Raw genomic sequence first — 15,887 nt, forward strand, 5'->3', positions numbered from 1 at the left:
TCCTCCCCTGTCCCATTTTGCCCCTTTTGTGATTTTTTTGTGGCGGTTTTGGGTCACTTCCCGGGTTCAGTTGCATAAATATCTGACGCACTTAAAACAATTGCTGCTTGCACACACCATCTTTAAATTCCTGAGGGCTGGAATCTGTTGTGGAGAAAGAAATTCTCAAATTATTTTGAGATTTAGGTGGCAGGATAGATAAATGGTGACCTCTCTAGAATGAGGAGAGTTTTTTATAGATAAGATCCAGGTTGTGAAAATTAATGACTTGCCCAAAACTATCTAATTGTTAACTCAAATCTCAAGGGTCCTCTGTCCAAGGCCAGCATTCGACTATTGGGCAGCACTGCCTTCACACTACTGCCTGAAGCCACTGCACATGGCCTGTTTCACTTAAAAAACACTCCTATGATCTTACACAAGTTTACTTGGAAATGCTCTTAACTTTGTTGAAACTTCATACAAAGAAAGTGTGCCACCTTTCAGCGGCGAAACTAGGCTTTATTTCATCTGGATCAAAGACCCAGTTTGGCGCCATCCCACGCAATTTCAAATACATACAGTGGGGAGCCTCAATGGTGTCCCTCTGAAACCTTCACCCGGGGCAAACAAAAAACAAAAAAACCCCATCTAGCTCTGCAAAGGAGCATCCTGGTTGCAGAAGTGCCCATTAACAGGAACTGCTGTGTTATCCCATGTTTTGTGGGACATATGGACTCTGCAGCTGCTTCAGTTTTGCTGGGATTGTTTGGGTTGCCTGGGTGAATCAGGCACACTAGTTCAGCCCCTCAGAGCCCAGACAACCACCCCCTACAGACACATCCTAAGACTTATCACAGCTTGGGAACACACGGCCTAAGACGCCACACAAAATGTGGGCGACGGAAAGCACTCTACGAAACAAGCAGGGTTTTACGAAGCCTTAGGAGAACGGTTGTGCCTGGCTCTCTCTCATCCCTGCTCCTAGCCAAATGGTCACATGGGCACCAAGTGTGCCAGAAGCGGGGAGAACTCATGACAGCATTACAAGGAAATCAGCGCAGGGCTGAGGAAGGGAGCCAAGTTGTGTGCTGCCGCCATGGCCAGGTTCCAAAAGAGATCAAAGTTGTGCCCTTTGCCTCTTGATTTATACCGTGCTACTACTCCTTCTTCCCAGGCCAATCGTTGTCCAGCTGCCACTGCGAGAGGGACCAATCCCGTTAAGGGAGGAGGAGAAGGGGCGGGGTCCCTTCTCGAGGGCTCACCTGCACCTGCTTCCTTGTTGCCTGAGCATCAGGTGCACCGCTCAGACCTTTCGAGGAAAGTGAGTCGGGCGGGTGGGATTCCCTCGCTACGAAAAGCGCGCGCGCGAGAGAGAGCTGGCTCCCTTACAGCGCGGCCGCTCTTTCCCAAGCGCCCCCCCCCCCCCTTAGCGGCTCGCAGTCGTCCCTAGAGACGGCTAGCTGAAAGGCCGGCTTCCGACGGCGGATTGTTCTTCACCTGCGAAAGTTGGCGCTCCCTTTTGGAGCGGGCGGGCGCCGCAAGGAGGCCAAGTTCCCTGGCTCGATCGCTCGCTCGCTCGCTCGCTCTCAAGAGTCAGCCTGTTGCTGCGGCAGCGAGTAGTTCCCTCAGAGAAGGAAGCCCAGGTAACGACGCTCTCGGCGAGAGGATGGACTGACTCCTTCCAGCACCGCGCCTGCTCTCGGGGAGAAGAAAAAGAAGAGGAGGAAGAAGAAAAGACGCTCCTCCAGCGCACAGGTGAGAGCCCACGAGAACGCGCCTTCGCTTGCTTTCTCCTCAGCCGGCAGGTGCTCTCTTCAACAGGTGCCCGGCAAGAGCCCTCTCCGCCGGCGTCTCGCGCGCTCCCGACCTGGAGTGGGGGCTGGGGGTGGGAATCTGCCCAGAGGCGCCCACCTGTCGCGCAGCGCTAAGGGCGCGCGCGCGCTGCTCACCTTGCGCGAGCGCACCTTGCGTGCAGCATGAAAGGCAAGGGGGAGGGGCGCGCCTGAGAGGCGGGAGGGAGGGAGGGAGGGAGGGAAGGGGGCTTCCTCAGCCTGGTCAGGGGGAGGGGGAGCAGCCGGCAAAAGATGCTGCGTGGGCGGGTGCGGAGCTAGGCTGCCACCTCCTTCCTGTCAGCTGCCCTAAGTGTGGAGGTAAGGTCGCTTCAGCGTGGCTGATGAGGAGCAATTGGGGAGTTTCGTGCCTTAGCACGGTGAGTTGAGTGGGACTTATTCCCCAAGAAGTGTGCATGGGATTCTATCTATCTATCTATCTATCTATCTATCTATCTATCTATCTATCATCTGTCTGTCTGTCTGTCTATCTGTCTGGTTTATAGATTTATTACAGTGGTACCTCAGGTTACATACGCTTCAGGTTACAGACTCCGCTAACCCAGAAATACTGCTTCAGGTTAAGAACTTTGCTTCAGGATGAGAACAGAAATCGTGCTGCGGCGTGGCGGCGGCAGCCTGAGGCCCCATTAGCTAAAGTGGTGCTTCAGGTTAAGAACAGTTTCAGGTTAAGAACGGACCTCCGGAACGAATTAAGTACTTAACCCGAGGTACCACTGTACTATTTACAGATTTATTACCTTTATCTTCCAAGGATCTCAAGATGGTGTCCATGGTTCTCCCTTCCTCCTCCCCACAACAACCCTGTGAGGTAGGTTAGGCTAAGGGATGGTGACTGGCCTCAAGGTCACCCAGTGAGCTTCATGGCTGAGTGGGGATTTGAACTCTGGCCTCCCAAGTGATAGTCCAACACTCTTAATTTATTCCTGCGTTGCAGGGGGTTGGACTAGATGACCCCTTGGGTCCCCTGCAGCCCTACGTTTCTAAGATTCAATCCTAAAGACATGTGCCGTGAACTAACAGTGCCGTCCTGTACATTTTTGCTCTGAGGAAAGCCCCGTTGATTTCAGTGGGACTTGTTGCTAGCTAAGTGTGTACAAGATTGCAGCCCAAGGCTGCAATCCTGGGTCATGTACTTGGCAGCAAGCTCCACTGAAGACATCTGGGCTTTCTTCTGATTAAAGGTGCATGGGGTCAGTTTTATAATCCCGCTGAATGAACTTAACAGGAACTATGTCTGAGGGTCCCGGTACACTACTGTAATCTCTGAAGAGCTCTGAAATGGAGGGTTGCTATTTACATATGCACACACCCCTCCCCTCCCTTTCTGCATAATAGACAGAAGTCCAACAGGCTTTGTTTTTCCTCCAGTAGCTCTGGATTAAGCAACCGGTAAAGGACAATCCTAAAGAAGCATGTGTATAGCGGGCGATGCAGTTTGGGGATTATAGCTCTGCTATAAAAAAATTCCCCAGTTTCACCCCACCTTTCAAATTAGCAAAATGTTGACAGCTAAGGGTTATCTGGCCATAAAAAATAACCCGAGTTATAAAGGGCATTTTTCTGCTGTGTCCTCAGTTGCACCTGCTGAGTTGTTTCCTTGCACAGTACAGGTGCAACTTGGGCCCTCCAGCTATGACCTGCAACAAGCTTAATTAACAAAGGCAACAAAGAGCTGCTACCTCAGTATCCAAGTCCTGCTGGAAAGGCGGCCGCCACTATTAGATAAATGTTGCAATTAACCGTTCAAAAAAAAAAACTTAGTTTATCACTTTTACCTGCTGTTCGAAGGAACCTGCCTCATTCTGGTCTTTGCAGCAGTTCAGTGAGTTGCATTCTGCTCGATGGATTCTACGTGTACAAAATATTACACGTTGTGGGTGAAATCCTGGCCCCAGTGCAGTCAGTATGAATGTTCCATCATTCAACAGAGCAAGAATGTTTTTTTGCTTCACAAGCAAGCAGGAAACGTCTCAGAAATGAAAGCATGTTGAAGATTTAGGAGAGAGTTTCTAAAGTGCCTGGCCCTACCTGTCATGATCATCAGTTTATGATGACAAACCATAGCAGTGTTTGTGTGATAAGGCTGTGCAAAATCTGAAAGCTCCCTTGTAGGAAGGAGCAAGGTTTGCCTTCCATTTCCTTATCAAGCTGAAGCAACACCACCAGCGAACTTTTACAGAAACATTTATAGTTGGCTTGTGCAGCTGCATGGAGAAGAACCACTTATGTAGTGACTCAGCCAATGTGTGCACAAAATAGAAAACCAGTGAGTTAAGTTTGCAGAACGGAAGGGGCATGCATGTGACTGTCTCCTCCTAGCAGTTCAACTCCCAGGGTGAAGTAGTCCTAGGAAATTAATCCTCAGTCTCCATGTCACAGAGCCATGATAGCTAAATTGAACCTCCATGTTCAGAGACAGTGTACTATTATTTATTAACATCTCACCCTTTGTCATAAGATACCCCCAGGGTGGGTATATATATGTCTGACTTCCAGGTCCTGGGAGGGAAAAAAAGGAGTAGCCATCACTATTGTGATTTGTTTGAATATTTCCTTAAGGTATCTGCCTGTCAATTATTGGAACTAGATGGACAACTGCATTTAAGTCTGATCAGACAGTAGGCCACAATCAGGGAGCAAATGAGACCTACAGTACATGTATCTGGTGTCTGTATGCCTTCAAGGAATGCATTAAAAAGAAATTCCGAAAGTGCAGAAAAATGAGCTATATTTGTGCCATGCGTTCAAAGGGAATGGAGAAGAGAAGAAACAATCCCAACCAAGGCAAAACACTGATAATTTGGTATATCTGATTATGCAGATATGCTGAAACTAGAATATAGAATAGATTTTTAATTCTGTCTCTTCTACTTTGAATCAAATTTTGCTCTGCACGAGGTGGCTAGGTATCAATTGGCTCACAATCCATCCTTATCCATGTTTACTTGGAAGCTGGGGTACTGAGTTCAGTGAAACTTGTGCTGAACTGCAGTTTTCTGCTCACTCAGTTTGGGTGGTTTTGGCCTAAGACCAAATCATTCTGTTCCCATTGTTTGCTGTGAACAACATACCAATGCAAAATTCACAAACCTGAAAAGTTAACATTTCAATCCCACTTAGCAAATTTTTGTAAGCTGATGGTGCTGAACTTTGCTGCAAATGTTCAACTATAGCTGGACTTGTCAGGAGGTACTGCTGGATCAGAAACCAAGTGTACTGGAAATACCACAAGTCTCTGTTTAAATCTTCAAACCAAAGAAGCTTTTGATGAATTGTGCTAAGCAACTGAATTCTTGGTTGCTTAGCCAGTCTTGGAAAGGTTTAACTACTGCTAATGACTTCATTAGTACAAAAGAAGGTTATGCAGTGTGGAAAGGTTTTAACTCTCCAAAGCATTCTAGATGAATTAAAGTTTGCATAGTTTCCTCACCAATGTGCTTAGGAATGGACACAGTTCCTATCCTATGAAATCTATCAACAGTGGCAGGTTGGGAACAGCTGGGTCCTGCTCAATCCTCTGTCTTGATCTGGGGGTAAGTCCCATTAAATTCAATGGAACTTACTTGTGAGTAGACATGCACAGACTACTGCTGTTAGAAGCCAAGTTGATAAGACACTGACAAATTGTCTTAATGTAAAACGTTGCCCAGTTCTGTGGACATTAGACCTCTTGATTTTCAAGACAATTAGCTTGCACTTTGCCATTAATAAACTGCAACCCTAAGCCTTGCCAGTGAACATTCTACCAAGAAGCAGAGTTCAAAAACATCGTAAGCAAGACATAAGAAGTGGCCTACTGAACAAGACCAAAAGACCATCTAGTCCCGCATCCTATTTTCAGAGTGGCCAATTAGATGCCTATGGGGAACTCACAAGGAGGACATGAGCTTAACAGCATTTGTGGTACCCAGCACACTGTCTTTCGTAGTGGTGGTACACACATCTTCAATAAGCCTTTGAGAGCCTTATCCTCCGTTATTTGTTGAATTCCCTTCTAAAACCAGCCAAGTTTGTGACCATTACTACATATAGTAGTAGAGAATTACAATAATCCCAAAACTTATGTGCATTTAACTTGGGCACATTCAGCTTTATGTACTTCGCAATAAATAAATTCAAGGGAGCGGACAGGGGGTGGACATCCAGGAAAAAAGACATTGGTAATCTCACCTGCCATTGCACCCAAAGTGCTTTGACTGTATGTGATTCTGGCTTTAGGCACAATCCCTAAAACATAACACCCACTTAAGTTACAGGCTTACTGTACACTATTTAGCTATGTACTGTGTGATGCATTTCTTTTGCCCATCTTAAATCTTCCAAGAGCTTCATTGCATGATCCCAGGCTCTAGTATAGGAACAGATAACTTGGAGCCTGAAAGCAGTACATAATTGTCATTTTAAAAAATAATAATTAAATGACCATTCCTAAGGATCCATGCAGATTCTAAATTTCTAAAAGTAAAAAATTATACACACGCACACACATATTCTTGTATGGGCTACTCCTTCAAGACCCCCTGTTGTGATTATAGAATGCCAGAAGGTACTTGTGATATCTCCAAGTGTGTATTTTTTAAAAATAGGCCACACCCACTTATACACTTTGGCCACACCCACTTTTGCATGCAATCCTCAGAAGGTTGGCCATCAGTAAGTGCAGTCATTGGGCTGGAAAAAATGCTTGCTGCCCCTTTTCTAGTATGAGGAGGGATAAAATACCTCTAATCCACTTTCTTCACACTATGCATCTCTCTTTTTTTTACATCTCTATCCTGTAAAGGGACCCCTGACCATTAGGTCCAGTCATGACTGACTCTGGGGTTGTGGCGCTCATCTCGCTTTATTGGCTGAGGGAGCCGGCGTACAGCTTCCGGGTCATGTGGCCAGCATGACTAAGCTGCTTCTGGTGAACCAGGGCAGCACACGGAAACGCCGTTTACCTTCCCGCCAGAGCAGTACCTATTTATCTACTTGCACTCTGATGTGCTTTCGAACTGCTAGGTGGGCAGGAGCTGGGACTGAGCAACAGGAGCTCACCCCGTCACGGGGATTCAAACCGCTGACCTTCTGATCGGCAAGTCCTAGGCTCTGTGGTTTAACCCACAGCGCCACCCGCATTACTTCCCCCCTAAACTTTAAAGTCCCAAATGTAGATTTCCTCATAGGGAAGTTGCTCCAGTCCCTTGATCATTTGGGAGGCACCTTTTCTGCACTTCTTCCAGCTCTGGAATATTCCCTTTGAGGTATGACATCCAGAACTATACAAAGTATTTCAAGTGTTATCACGCCATGGATTTGTACAACTGAATTAGGCAGTTTCATTTTCAATTCCCTTCCTAATGATCTTAGTAGACATGGGTTTTCATTTTTTTTCACAGCTGCACACATGGAGTTGACATTTTCACTGACCTATTAACTATGATTCCTAAGATCTCTTTTCCAGATAGTCACTGTCAGATCAGACACCATTGGCATATATGAAGTTTGGGATGTTGTTGTTGTTTTTGACCCAATGTGCATCGCTTTATACTTGCTGACATTGAATCATATTTGGCATTTTAATGCCTATTCTGCCAATTCGGGAGAGTTCCGTTTGGAACTCTTCTCAAACCCTTTTTGTTTTGGCATCCTCAGCAGTTGTGTGCTATCAGCAGACTTGGACGTCTCAGTACTTTCTCCTAACTTCATATCATTTATGAAGTGACACAGTATGGATCCTTGAGGGATTCCACTTCTTACATCCCTCCCATTTGAGAACGGTCCATTCATTCCAACTCTCTGCTTCCTGTTCTGGGACCAGTTACTGATCCATGACCTGTCTCCTTATTCCATGACTGCTAGTTTGCTCGGGAGTCTTTGGCGAGGGACTTTATTGATTTTTTTTTTAAATTTAAGTATATAATGTCTACTGAATCCTGCCTATATTCTCAATTCAGACACCTCTGAAATGCAGTCGCCCTCCCACTGGTTCTTTGGACACTTTTTGAAAACTTATTTACCGTGGAGTTTGGTTGAGAATGTTGAGAATTCACTCTTCCTCACTGGACCGTATATAATTTTGATATTTTATGGCTGCTTCTGGTTTAAGATATTGTTGTGGCCCACTGTGGGATTCTTAATAAGGAGCAGGCCAAAAGTCTTCAAATAACTGTTTGTTGACACTCTCAAAAAACTGTGAGACGACTTGAAGCAGCAATGGTGGTGGTTCTTCTGTATATAATATAAATATATTAAATAATAAAATACATATTTATTAGCAGGCAATTTGGCTAGTGTGATGATGTCATTTTTCACAAGCTTGTTTCTTCAGGGTTTTTATTTATTAACTCTCCTCCTGGGCAGAAAACAAGAGTGCTTTTCTTCCTTTCGGCATCTTGCAGGAGGGCTGCTGCAAAGTGTATTACCTGTTTGGCTTTGTATCCTAGCACATTTAGGGGTGCTACGTATTTGGAAAAGTGTTTTATGTGTTTTTGTTTTGTTTTTTAATAGGTTTACAAGGAAATGATTACAAATCTTCACTTCATACTATTGGGCTGAAAGGGTTGGGGTACCTGGGAGTCCAACAGTAACTGGAGGGCCATATCAGTCCCCACCAGGGCCAGTGGTGGTGGGACATACACTCCAACATCACCAGGAGGGCCCAGCCCCCACATTCCTAACATAGAGCTTTCATCAGCCCCATTATGCCCCCAAGCTGGGCACTTCCTATTTATGCAGTGGTATCTCTGTGGCGCTGTGGGTTAAACCACAGAGCCTAGGGCTTGCCAATCAGAATGTTGGCGGTTTGAATCCCCGCGACGGAGTGAGCTCCCATTGCTTGGTCCCTGCTCCTGCCAACCTAGCAGTTCGAAAGCATGTCAAAGTGCAAGTAGATAAATAGGTACTGCTCCAGCAGGAAGGTAAACGGCGTTTCCATGCACTGTTCTGGTTCGCCAGAAGCAGCTTAGTCATGCTGGCCACATGACCCGGAAGCTGTACGCTGGCTCCCTCGGCCAATAAAGCGAGATGAGCGCCGCAACCCCAGAGTCGGCCACGACTGGACCTAATGGTCAGGGGTCCCTTTACCTTTACCTATCTCCCTTTTTTGGAGGGGGAGGGTTATATTCAATGTTAGTCCTACTCTGAGTAGAATTGCAGAACTGTAGAGTTTGAAGGGACCATAAGGATTATCTAGTCCAACTCCTTGCAGTGCAGGCATCTTTCGCCCACAACCCTGAGATTAAGTGTCTCAGGCTCTACCAAAGGAGCTATCCTTCAGGACCTCTATGAACCAAAACATTTTTGGCGCAGCCTTGGGGGGGGGGAGTGGGCGCTAGGCCTCAAGAAAGCCCTGGCGTCACAATTTGGAAGCGAGTAAATAATAAAATAAAATGGAAGTGGAGTCTCTGCGTATGGTTACGATGACCCTCTTAGACAGTTCCTCCAACGGAGCCTACTAATCGCGCTCCCTGCGTCCGATGTCTCCCGCACCCCCTTAAATGTCTCCTCCCTACCGCGGACCCCAAGTCGGTGAGGGTTCCAGTTCCTGCTGCTAAACAACTAAACAAGCCTCCCTCCTCTCTGTCCTCCCCTCCAGGCCACCGGCCCCGAGTGCAGCGCATCGCCCAGGACTCCCCTGACCGGGAAGGGGCGCGCGGGCGCCTCCTGCCCTCCGGAAGATGGCCGAGAGCGCCGGCACGGCCGCCCCCTCGACGGGGCCCGCGGCCAAAGGCGGCTCCTCGGGCGCCTGGTGGAAATCGCTGACCAGCAGGAAAAAGCCCAAGGAATCGCCAGCGGCTGCGTGGCCTCCTCGGCAGGTGCCTGAGCCCTCGGAGATGCTCCCCGCCGCGCCCAGCCCCTCGGACTCTCAAGAGACCCAGCAGCCCAACTCGGGCAGCCGCCGGAACCTTAAGATCTCCCGCTCGGGCCGCTTCAAGGAGAAGCGGAAAGTGCGCGCCACGCTGCTGGCGGACAGTCCCCAGCAGCTCTTCGAAGGGGCGCCGGAAGCCGCAGCCGGGAACCCCGCCCCGGCGCGCCCCGCCGAAGAGACGCCGTGCCAGTGACCACGCCTCCCCGCCGGCCCCTGCCAGGCCCAGAGGAGGAGCTGCCTGTCGGATCTTGGGGAAAGGCGGCCTGGTTGCCGCCTCGTCTCCGGCCGAGGGGAGGAGCGTGTGTGTGCGCGCTCGGCTGCGCTTTTGGGGAACTGTGGCCTTGAGGATCCTGCGCGCGAGTTTGCAAAGCCTCTTTCACCCTCGCCGAGGGGACAGATGATGGCGAGGCGGGCGCCTTAGTCGACCACGGGGGTCTCCTGTTTCACGGGGAGGGCCGCAGATCTCTGGGACAATAGGAACATGCAATAAGGAAGAGACCCGCTGAAGTTCAGCTGCCCTTTCCGGTCGTGAAATTAAAGTGTGTTCAGCGGGCAGTGTCCCCAACGAAATCGTCATTGTGGTTTATTTCACGCCCACCACCACCTTTTGCAGAAAACCGCCAGTGCGCAATATGCTGCTATATTGAATAATAATGATAATGGAGAACAAGAATTCTAGCATGCAGCCCCAACTTAGTCCTATGTTTAGGTATTGCAGTAGATGTCCCAAATTGGAAACAAACACACAAACATGGTAAATAGCCCACTGGTGACCTATATCAAGGTGCAGCATTGATAAAACTTACTGCTGCTCTGGGTCAGATGAAGATGTCTTGCTTTTGCCCAAGCAATACTTGAGGTCCATTAAGCAAGTACAGAACAGTCATGTCAGGTTTTCCCTGAAGATGCCAGGAGGGACAGAGTTGGAGTGGCAGAGAGACCTAGTGCTGATAAAGTCAAGTGGAACATCTGTATATATATTTTAAAAAGGCACACCAAAATGCTGAGGTTTAAAATAAGTAGAGGGGGTTCCTAGGTGCCTTTTTATGAGATTTCAGAGCACATGTTAAAAACCTGTTTTTGAAGGTGACCTGCAACAGGGAGCCCAGTTGTCTGCTCTTGCAAGTCACTGTCATGCAAATAGATTCAGAATTCCAATCTCCTGCATTAGCTGCTCCTGAGAAACAAAATTAAAAATGGAAATGTGGATTTTATCCATTTTCAGCTGCTCCTGCAATAAAAGAGGCCATGTTGTAATTTTTTTACAAAGAACTAATTAGTACAGTCCCAAATGAATAACTTCATTTTAATAAAAAGACACAGGGAAAAAACAACAACCTATGGTTCTCTTTCCTTTATGCCAAGGAGGCTTTTTGTGAGTCTAGTATGCTTTTAATAGCCTCCTTTTGGGAAGAGAGGGAGTTGGAAATGTTCCATCTTATCTTATTTCAAGGCCAAAACCTTCTAGTGACACCTGGAGATTCTTAACAATTGTATTCCTGTTGGTAGAAATGTCAGTAAACGAATCTGTCTGCTATTCAGTGGATTATAAAGGGAAGGGAGGGAGATTATAGTTGGGGAAGTACTACACTTCTTGCTCCCAAATTTATTCTCTACAAAGAAGCAGAAAAAGGAAACAACATTTCATTTTGTTTCTGGTAATTAGAAGCAGCTGCTTCAACTGGAACGCAATAAGGGAGTAATATTTGTCATTCTCGTTGTTAAGAGACGAACATGATACATTTTAGTACTATGGTTCTCAAGTAACCGATACCTCCTCTGGAGAAGCTGAACAAAAGGGACACAGCCTAAATACCTCTGGGTAAAAGGACTGCTGGAGGAGAACAGAGCTGGGCTGTCTGCTCAGTGCAGTGCCAATAACCCTGCAGCTCGAAATCCCCCAATGCCTCCTGGTGCCAGACCATAGGAGAATGACAGAAATATCTCCAGGAGTTTCTCTAAGTTCAGATGGAAAGCTGTATGTTATCTGTAGGGTAGGAAAGTGTGTGGCTTTGAGATTTTGATGGGATTTTTTATTTAAAAATAATTCTTGAAATTTTATTTGGTAGAGCACTCTACTGGCACTGTGGTCTAAACCACTGAGCTTCTTGGGCTTGCCAATCAGAAAGTTGGCGGTTCGAATCCCCGCGACAGAGTGAGCTCCCATTGCTCTGTCCCAGCTCCTGCCAACCTAGCAGTTCAAAGCACCCCTGTGCTAGTAGATAAATAGGTACCACTGCAGCAGAAAGGTAAACAGCGTTTCTGTACCCTCTGGTTTCCATCATGGAGTTCCATTGTGCCAGAAATGGTTTAGTCATGCTGGCCACATGAACTGGAAAGCTATCTGTGGGCAAATGCCGGTTCCCCTGGCCTGAAAGCGAGATGAGTTCCGCAACCCCATAGTCGTCTTTGACTGGATTAAACCATCCAGGGGTCCTTTACCTTTTGTTTTTACCTTTTATATGAACTACATATTAACTGGACACCTGCAATTTAAAATTTGGAGACCTAACATTTTTTTAAAAAAAGTAAGACCCACTTTCTGTTTTACAGCTGTAGTGTGGCTGCTTTCAAATAATTATTGCTGTGTCAAAGCTCGCCACAGAACTGTTACAGGTGTGCTAGTGTGTTGGAAAGTCTCCGTGCCAGACATGCTGCCGTGGAGACAATAGCACAAATCCTCGTATGTTTTCTGGCATTGCACTGGATGTGTTTGGAAGGAAGCAGACGTGCTTTTTGTAGCCCTGTGTCTCATAGGTTTCAATTCAACATGCTTCTCAATAAACACCCTTGGTAATTCTTCATGAAGCCTCCAGCCAGCCTGTATGTAGAACAGGAGTGAGGAACCTTTCTCAGCCTAAGGGCCACATTCCCTTTTGTGGAATCTTCCAGGGGCCACACACCAGCGAAGGTTGTGCCGAGCCATGATGCCATACATACTTATCATTTAATTCAGTGGGACTTACTTCTGACTGTGCTGTTAGCTCTCTTCCTTTTAAGTCGGGGGTAAAAAATCCTTTTTCTGCAGCAGGGGAAAAAAAGCAACATTTAATACAAGCTGTGATACCAACTCTCCCATAGTATTTTAGTTCGTTATTTTAAAATGTCAGAAATATCCATCCTTGGAGACTCTAGAGATGCCTTTTCAATCCTGTTAATCCAATTTGGACAGTAAATGCTTTCTTAAAGGATTCTCCTCTATTCCCACCCCCCTCTATTTTATTTTATTTTTTTACATATTTAAAGGGAGGAAAGAGAAGGGTAGCTATTTACTACATTTCATCCTTTGGAAAATTAAACTCTAAATAGGAAGTATCCCTAGAAAATAACCAGGATTCACTTTGAGCTGAGGCTCAAGTTGCTGCTCACAGCTGCTCCGAAGGATAGGACATCCTTACACACTTGCAATCTAACCCAAATAACAATCTGCATAGCCAGCTCTTCTGAAGCCGTTGCAGGTGGGTTTGTCAGCGACCGTGCAAATGCAGGTAAGGTGTGAAGCTTGTGAATGAGTTTGTATTCAGCCATTTTAATGAATCAGTTGGTGTTCAGCTCTTCGTTAATATATTGAAAGCAGACAGATGCCACCGCCCCGCCCCCCACTTCCTTTGGAGGAAGTTGTATTTCCAACACAACTAGAAGCGAGTGTCGCTAAGGACTGAGGTGTGGTGTAAAGCTCTAAACAAATGAGAGTGGTCAATAACACTGAGCAAAGTATTTGGCATTTAAATCCTTTATTTATCTTCTCATAAAGTTAAGCAACAGGAGGAAATTAGTGGAACAAAAAAACACACATTTGTCGTGGTGGAACGTAGACTTTAACCCCCTGTTGGCAACACATTTTCTGTACAAACCAGGTTTTTGTGTGTCTAAGGGTCTTTCTGTTTGTCTGACTGACTGTTAAGCACACACAATGCTGCCGATATTGTGACATAAGACGTTGTTTCTGAATGTTTCTCAGAAGCCAAACTTTTCCGTGCTATGACTCACTCCCCCCTTGGCCATCTGCGAACACACCCTTTCGCCAATCTCAATCTGTTCCCTCACCAGAAAGAACACCTCCCTGTTGCCTAAATAAACCACAGCAGCTCCCAGTTCTCTCTGCTTTCATTGAGTACTTAACAATGCATGAAAATGTACCAGCTTAACCAGTAAGCTTTTAAAGAAACAAGTTGCTGAAATTCTGTCCGGTAACTTGCAGGGGGTACTGGCTTGGATTATGCCTAACTACCCGTCATGCTAGGAACTGGTGCAGTGTTTCTGTGAAAAACAGAAAATACCTAGGGCAGGGGTGGGGCATCTTTTTCAGGCTAAGCACCTTATTCCTTTAAAGAAAGAAAATAGCTCAGTCTTAGTGATCACAGCAACCCTTCTCAGTAGGTCTTGCCCCAATGAGGCCGTTGCGAGGACTGAAGGTCCCGCCTTCCCACTGCTCTCTAAGGCTCCTGCCCTAGTTCCTTTCCCAGCACCCTAAGGCTCTGTCATCCTGTCTCTTGTTGCTCCACCCACTTCATTTCTCTGGGAGACCAGCGGTGAAGGGAATTGGTTTCAGCAGGAGGCGGAGACTCCCTGGCTTCTTCTGCAGCCTGCCTCGCCTTTGTCCCCTGGCTCCCCTCCTCTCCTGCATTTGAGTCCGGACTGCTCTCTGCCACAGCCTCTTCCTGCTCACTAAATCCTGTTGCCTCTTCAGCTTCTGACACTTCCTCCTCCCAGTTTTTCCCCTCTGACCATGCATTGTCACCCCACCACCAATCCCCTGGCTCTGAGCTTTCTTCCCCTGGGGATTCCCTTGGGGGTTCCCCCCACCTGGTGCCTCCCACCATTCTTCTGCATCCAGCCAGTCCATGACACTTGGGAAGGGATGCATTTGGTTCCCCATTCCTGATTTAGGACCCAGCAATTATTCTCCGAGGTGGGAATTTCAGCGGTGAAAAACCAGGCACCGTTGATGCAGCAGAACATGTTCAGCTGGAAGTCAGGGTAACCCACTGTGCAAGCCTGCAATGGTCCTCCTTTAAGCCACGAGGAGGGAGACAGCTGTCCTGTCCTGGCTCAAATCCCTGAACTTCATACACATGACAGCGTTAGAATTAAAATGGTTATGGGCGTGCCCTTGCAAACATACATCAATTTTGCCTTGAATAAGGAAGCCAGTTCAAACTGATGCTTCGATATAAAACACATCATGTGATGTTGGGTAAAACACATGCAGTCAGCCTGATCTAGGTCAAAAGACTAAACGTTCTCTGAGCTGCCAGATGGAAATCAGAGGGAATTCAATTGTGTGCTATAACTTTCTCATAGGTCTGTATGAGAGCAAATGGTGGATCACTTGTTGGAAACATATGTGCAAAGCATGCTGCATAATACCCAGTTTCCATATGTAAAGAGCTTTTGTGGTGGTGCATTTTCAAAGAAGGAATCCCTCCTCCTAAGTCGGCAGAGATTCCAGTTCACATTGTGAAGCCAGCGGAGTAGTATAGCAATCAACATTATTTACATCATAATTCAATGGACATTTGTTATGTGGTTAATAAAGATACTTTAATACAAAATGTACTTGAGTGATATTCCTTGCTGAACTATATAATCTTTCTGTAAGCTTAGCAAAGCTAATTACAAAAATTCCCAGAGGGGTAACTATGTGAGCCTACTAGAGCAACAACAAAGAGTCTTGGGTTGTGGCACCTGAAAGAAGAACACCTTTTATTAAGATATCAGCTTTCAGGGTCTATAGTGCACTTCACTGGATGCATCTAATGAACTGCACTCTAGCCTATGAAAGAATAACATTTGTTAGACTTTTAGGTGCCACAGAACTATTCACTGCTGCCAACCCAAGTTGAGAATTTAGACTTGAAGACCATGATGCCCTCCAGGCTTTATAGCAAGGACATTCCTAGGTGCTTAAAAGGACTCAGGGCACATATCATAACCCTGAGGTTGGAATCCCCTTCTTTGGGGAATGAGGTTAAAAATTCGGAATCAGAAACAGAATTGTGTGCAGGGTCAACCCCAGAAACACTTCCACCAGACATGACTGAAGTGCCAGTTCCTCTCTGGCCCAAGGATGTCACATTGTTGCTCTCTGGCTTCCATCGCAGAATTCCCAGTACAACCAGAATCTATAGCGCTCTCCTGGAGTAAATGGCTATTAGAGCAATCTGAGGCACTTTTCAGTGAATGTGAAGCTTGCAAGC

General features: G+C 46.6%; 1 protein-coding gene across 2 annotated transcripts; it reads left to right on the top strand.

Moving 5' to 3' along the window:
- The first annotated feature begins 451 nt into the window (after window positions 1-451).
- On the top strand, window positions 452-11,024 carry PRR15 (proline rich 15). 2 transcript variants are annotated; one of them, XM_083706133.1, is made up of 2 exons: window positions 452-1,737; window positions 9,415-11,024. In XM_083706133.1, the coding sequence occupies exon 2, from the start codon at window positions 9,497-9,499 to the stop codon at window positions 9,878-9,880; it is 384 nt and encodes a 127-aa protein (XP_083562259.1). In that variant the 5' UTR covers window positions 452-1,737; window positions 9,415-9,496; the 3' UTR covers window positions 9,881-11,024. The 2 variants fall into 2 exon arrangements, with proteins under 2 accessions (XP_083562259.1, XP_083562258.1); XM_083706132.1 differs by lacking the exon at window positions 452-1,737 and adding an exon at window positions 2,070-2,191.
- Window positions 11,025-15,887: the final 4,863 nt, after the last annotated feature.

This window comes from Podarcis gaigeae (assembly GCF_964106915.1).
Source record: "Podarcis gaigeae genome assembly, chromosome: 12".
Classification (NCBI taxonomy): domain Eukaryota; kingdom Metazoa; phylum Chordata; class Lepidosauria; order Squamata; family Lacertidae; genus Podarcis; species Podarcis gaigeae.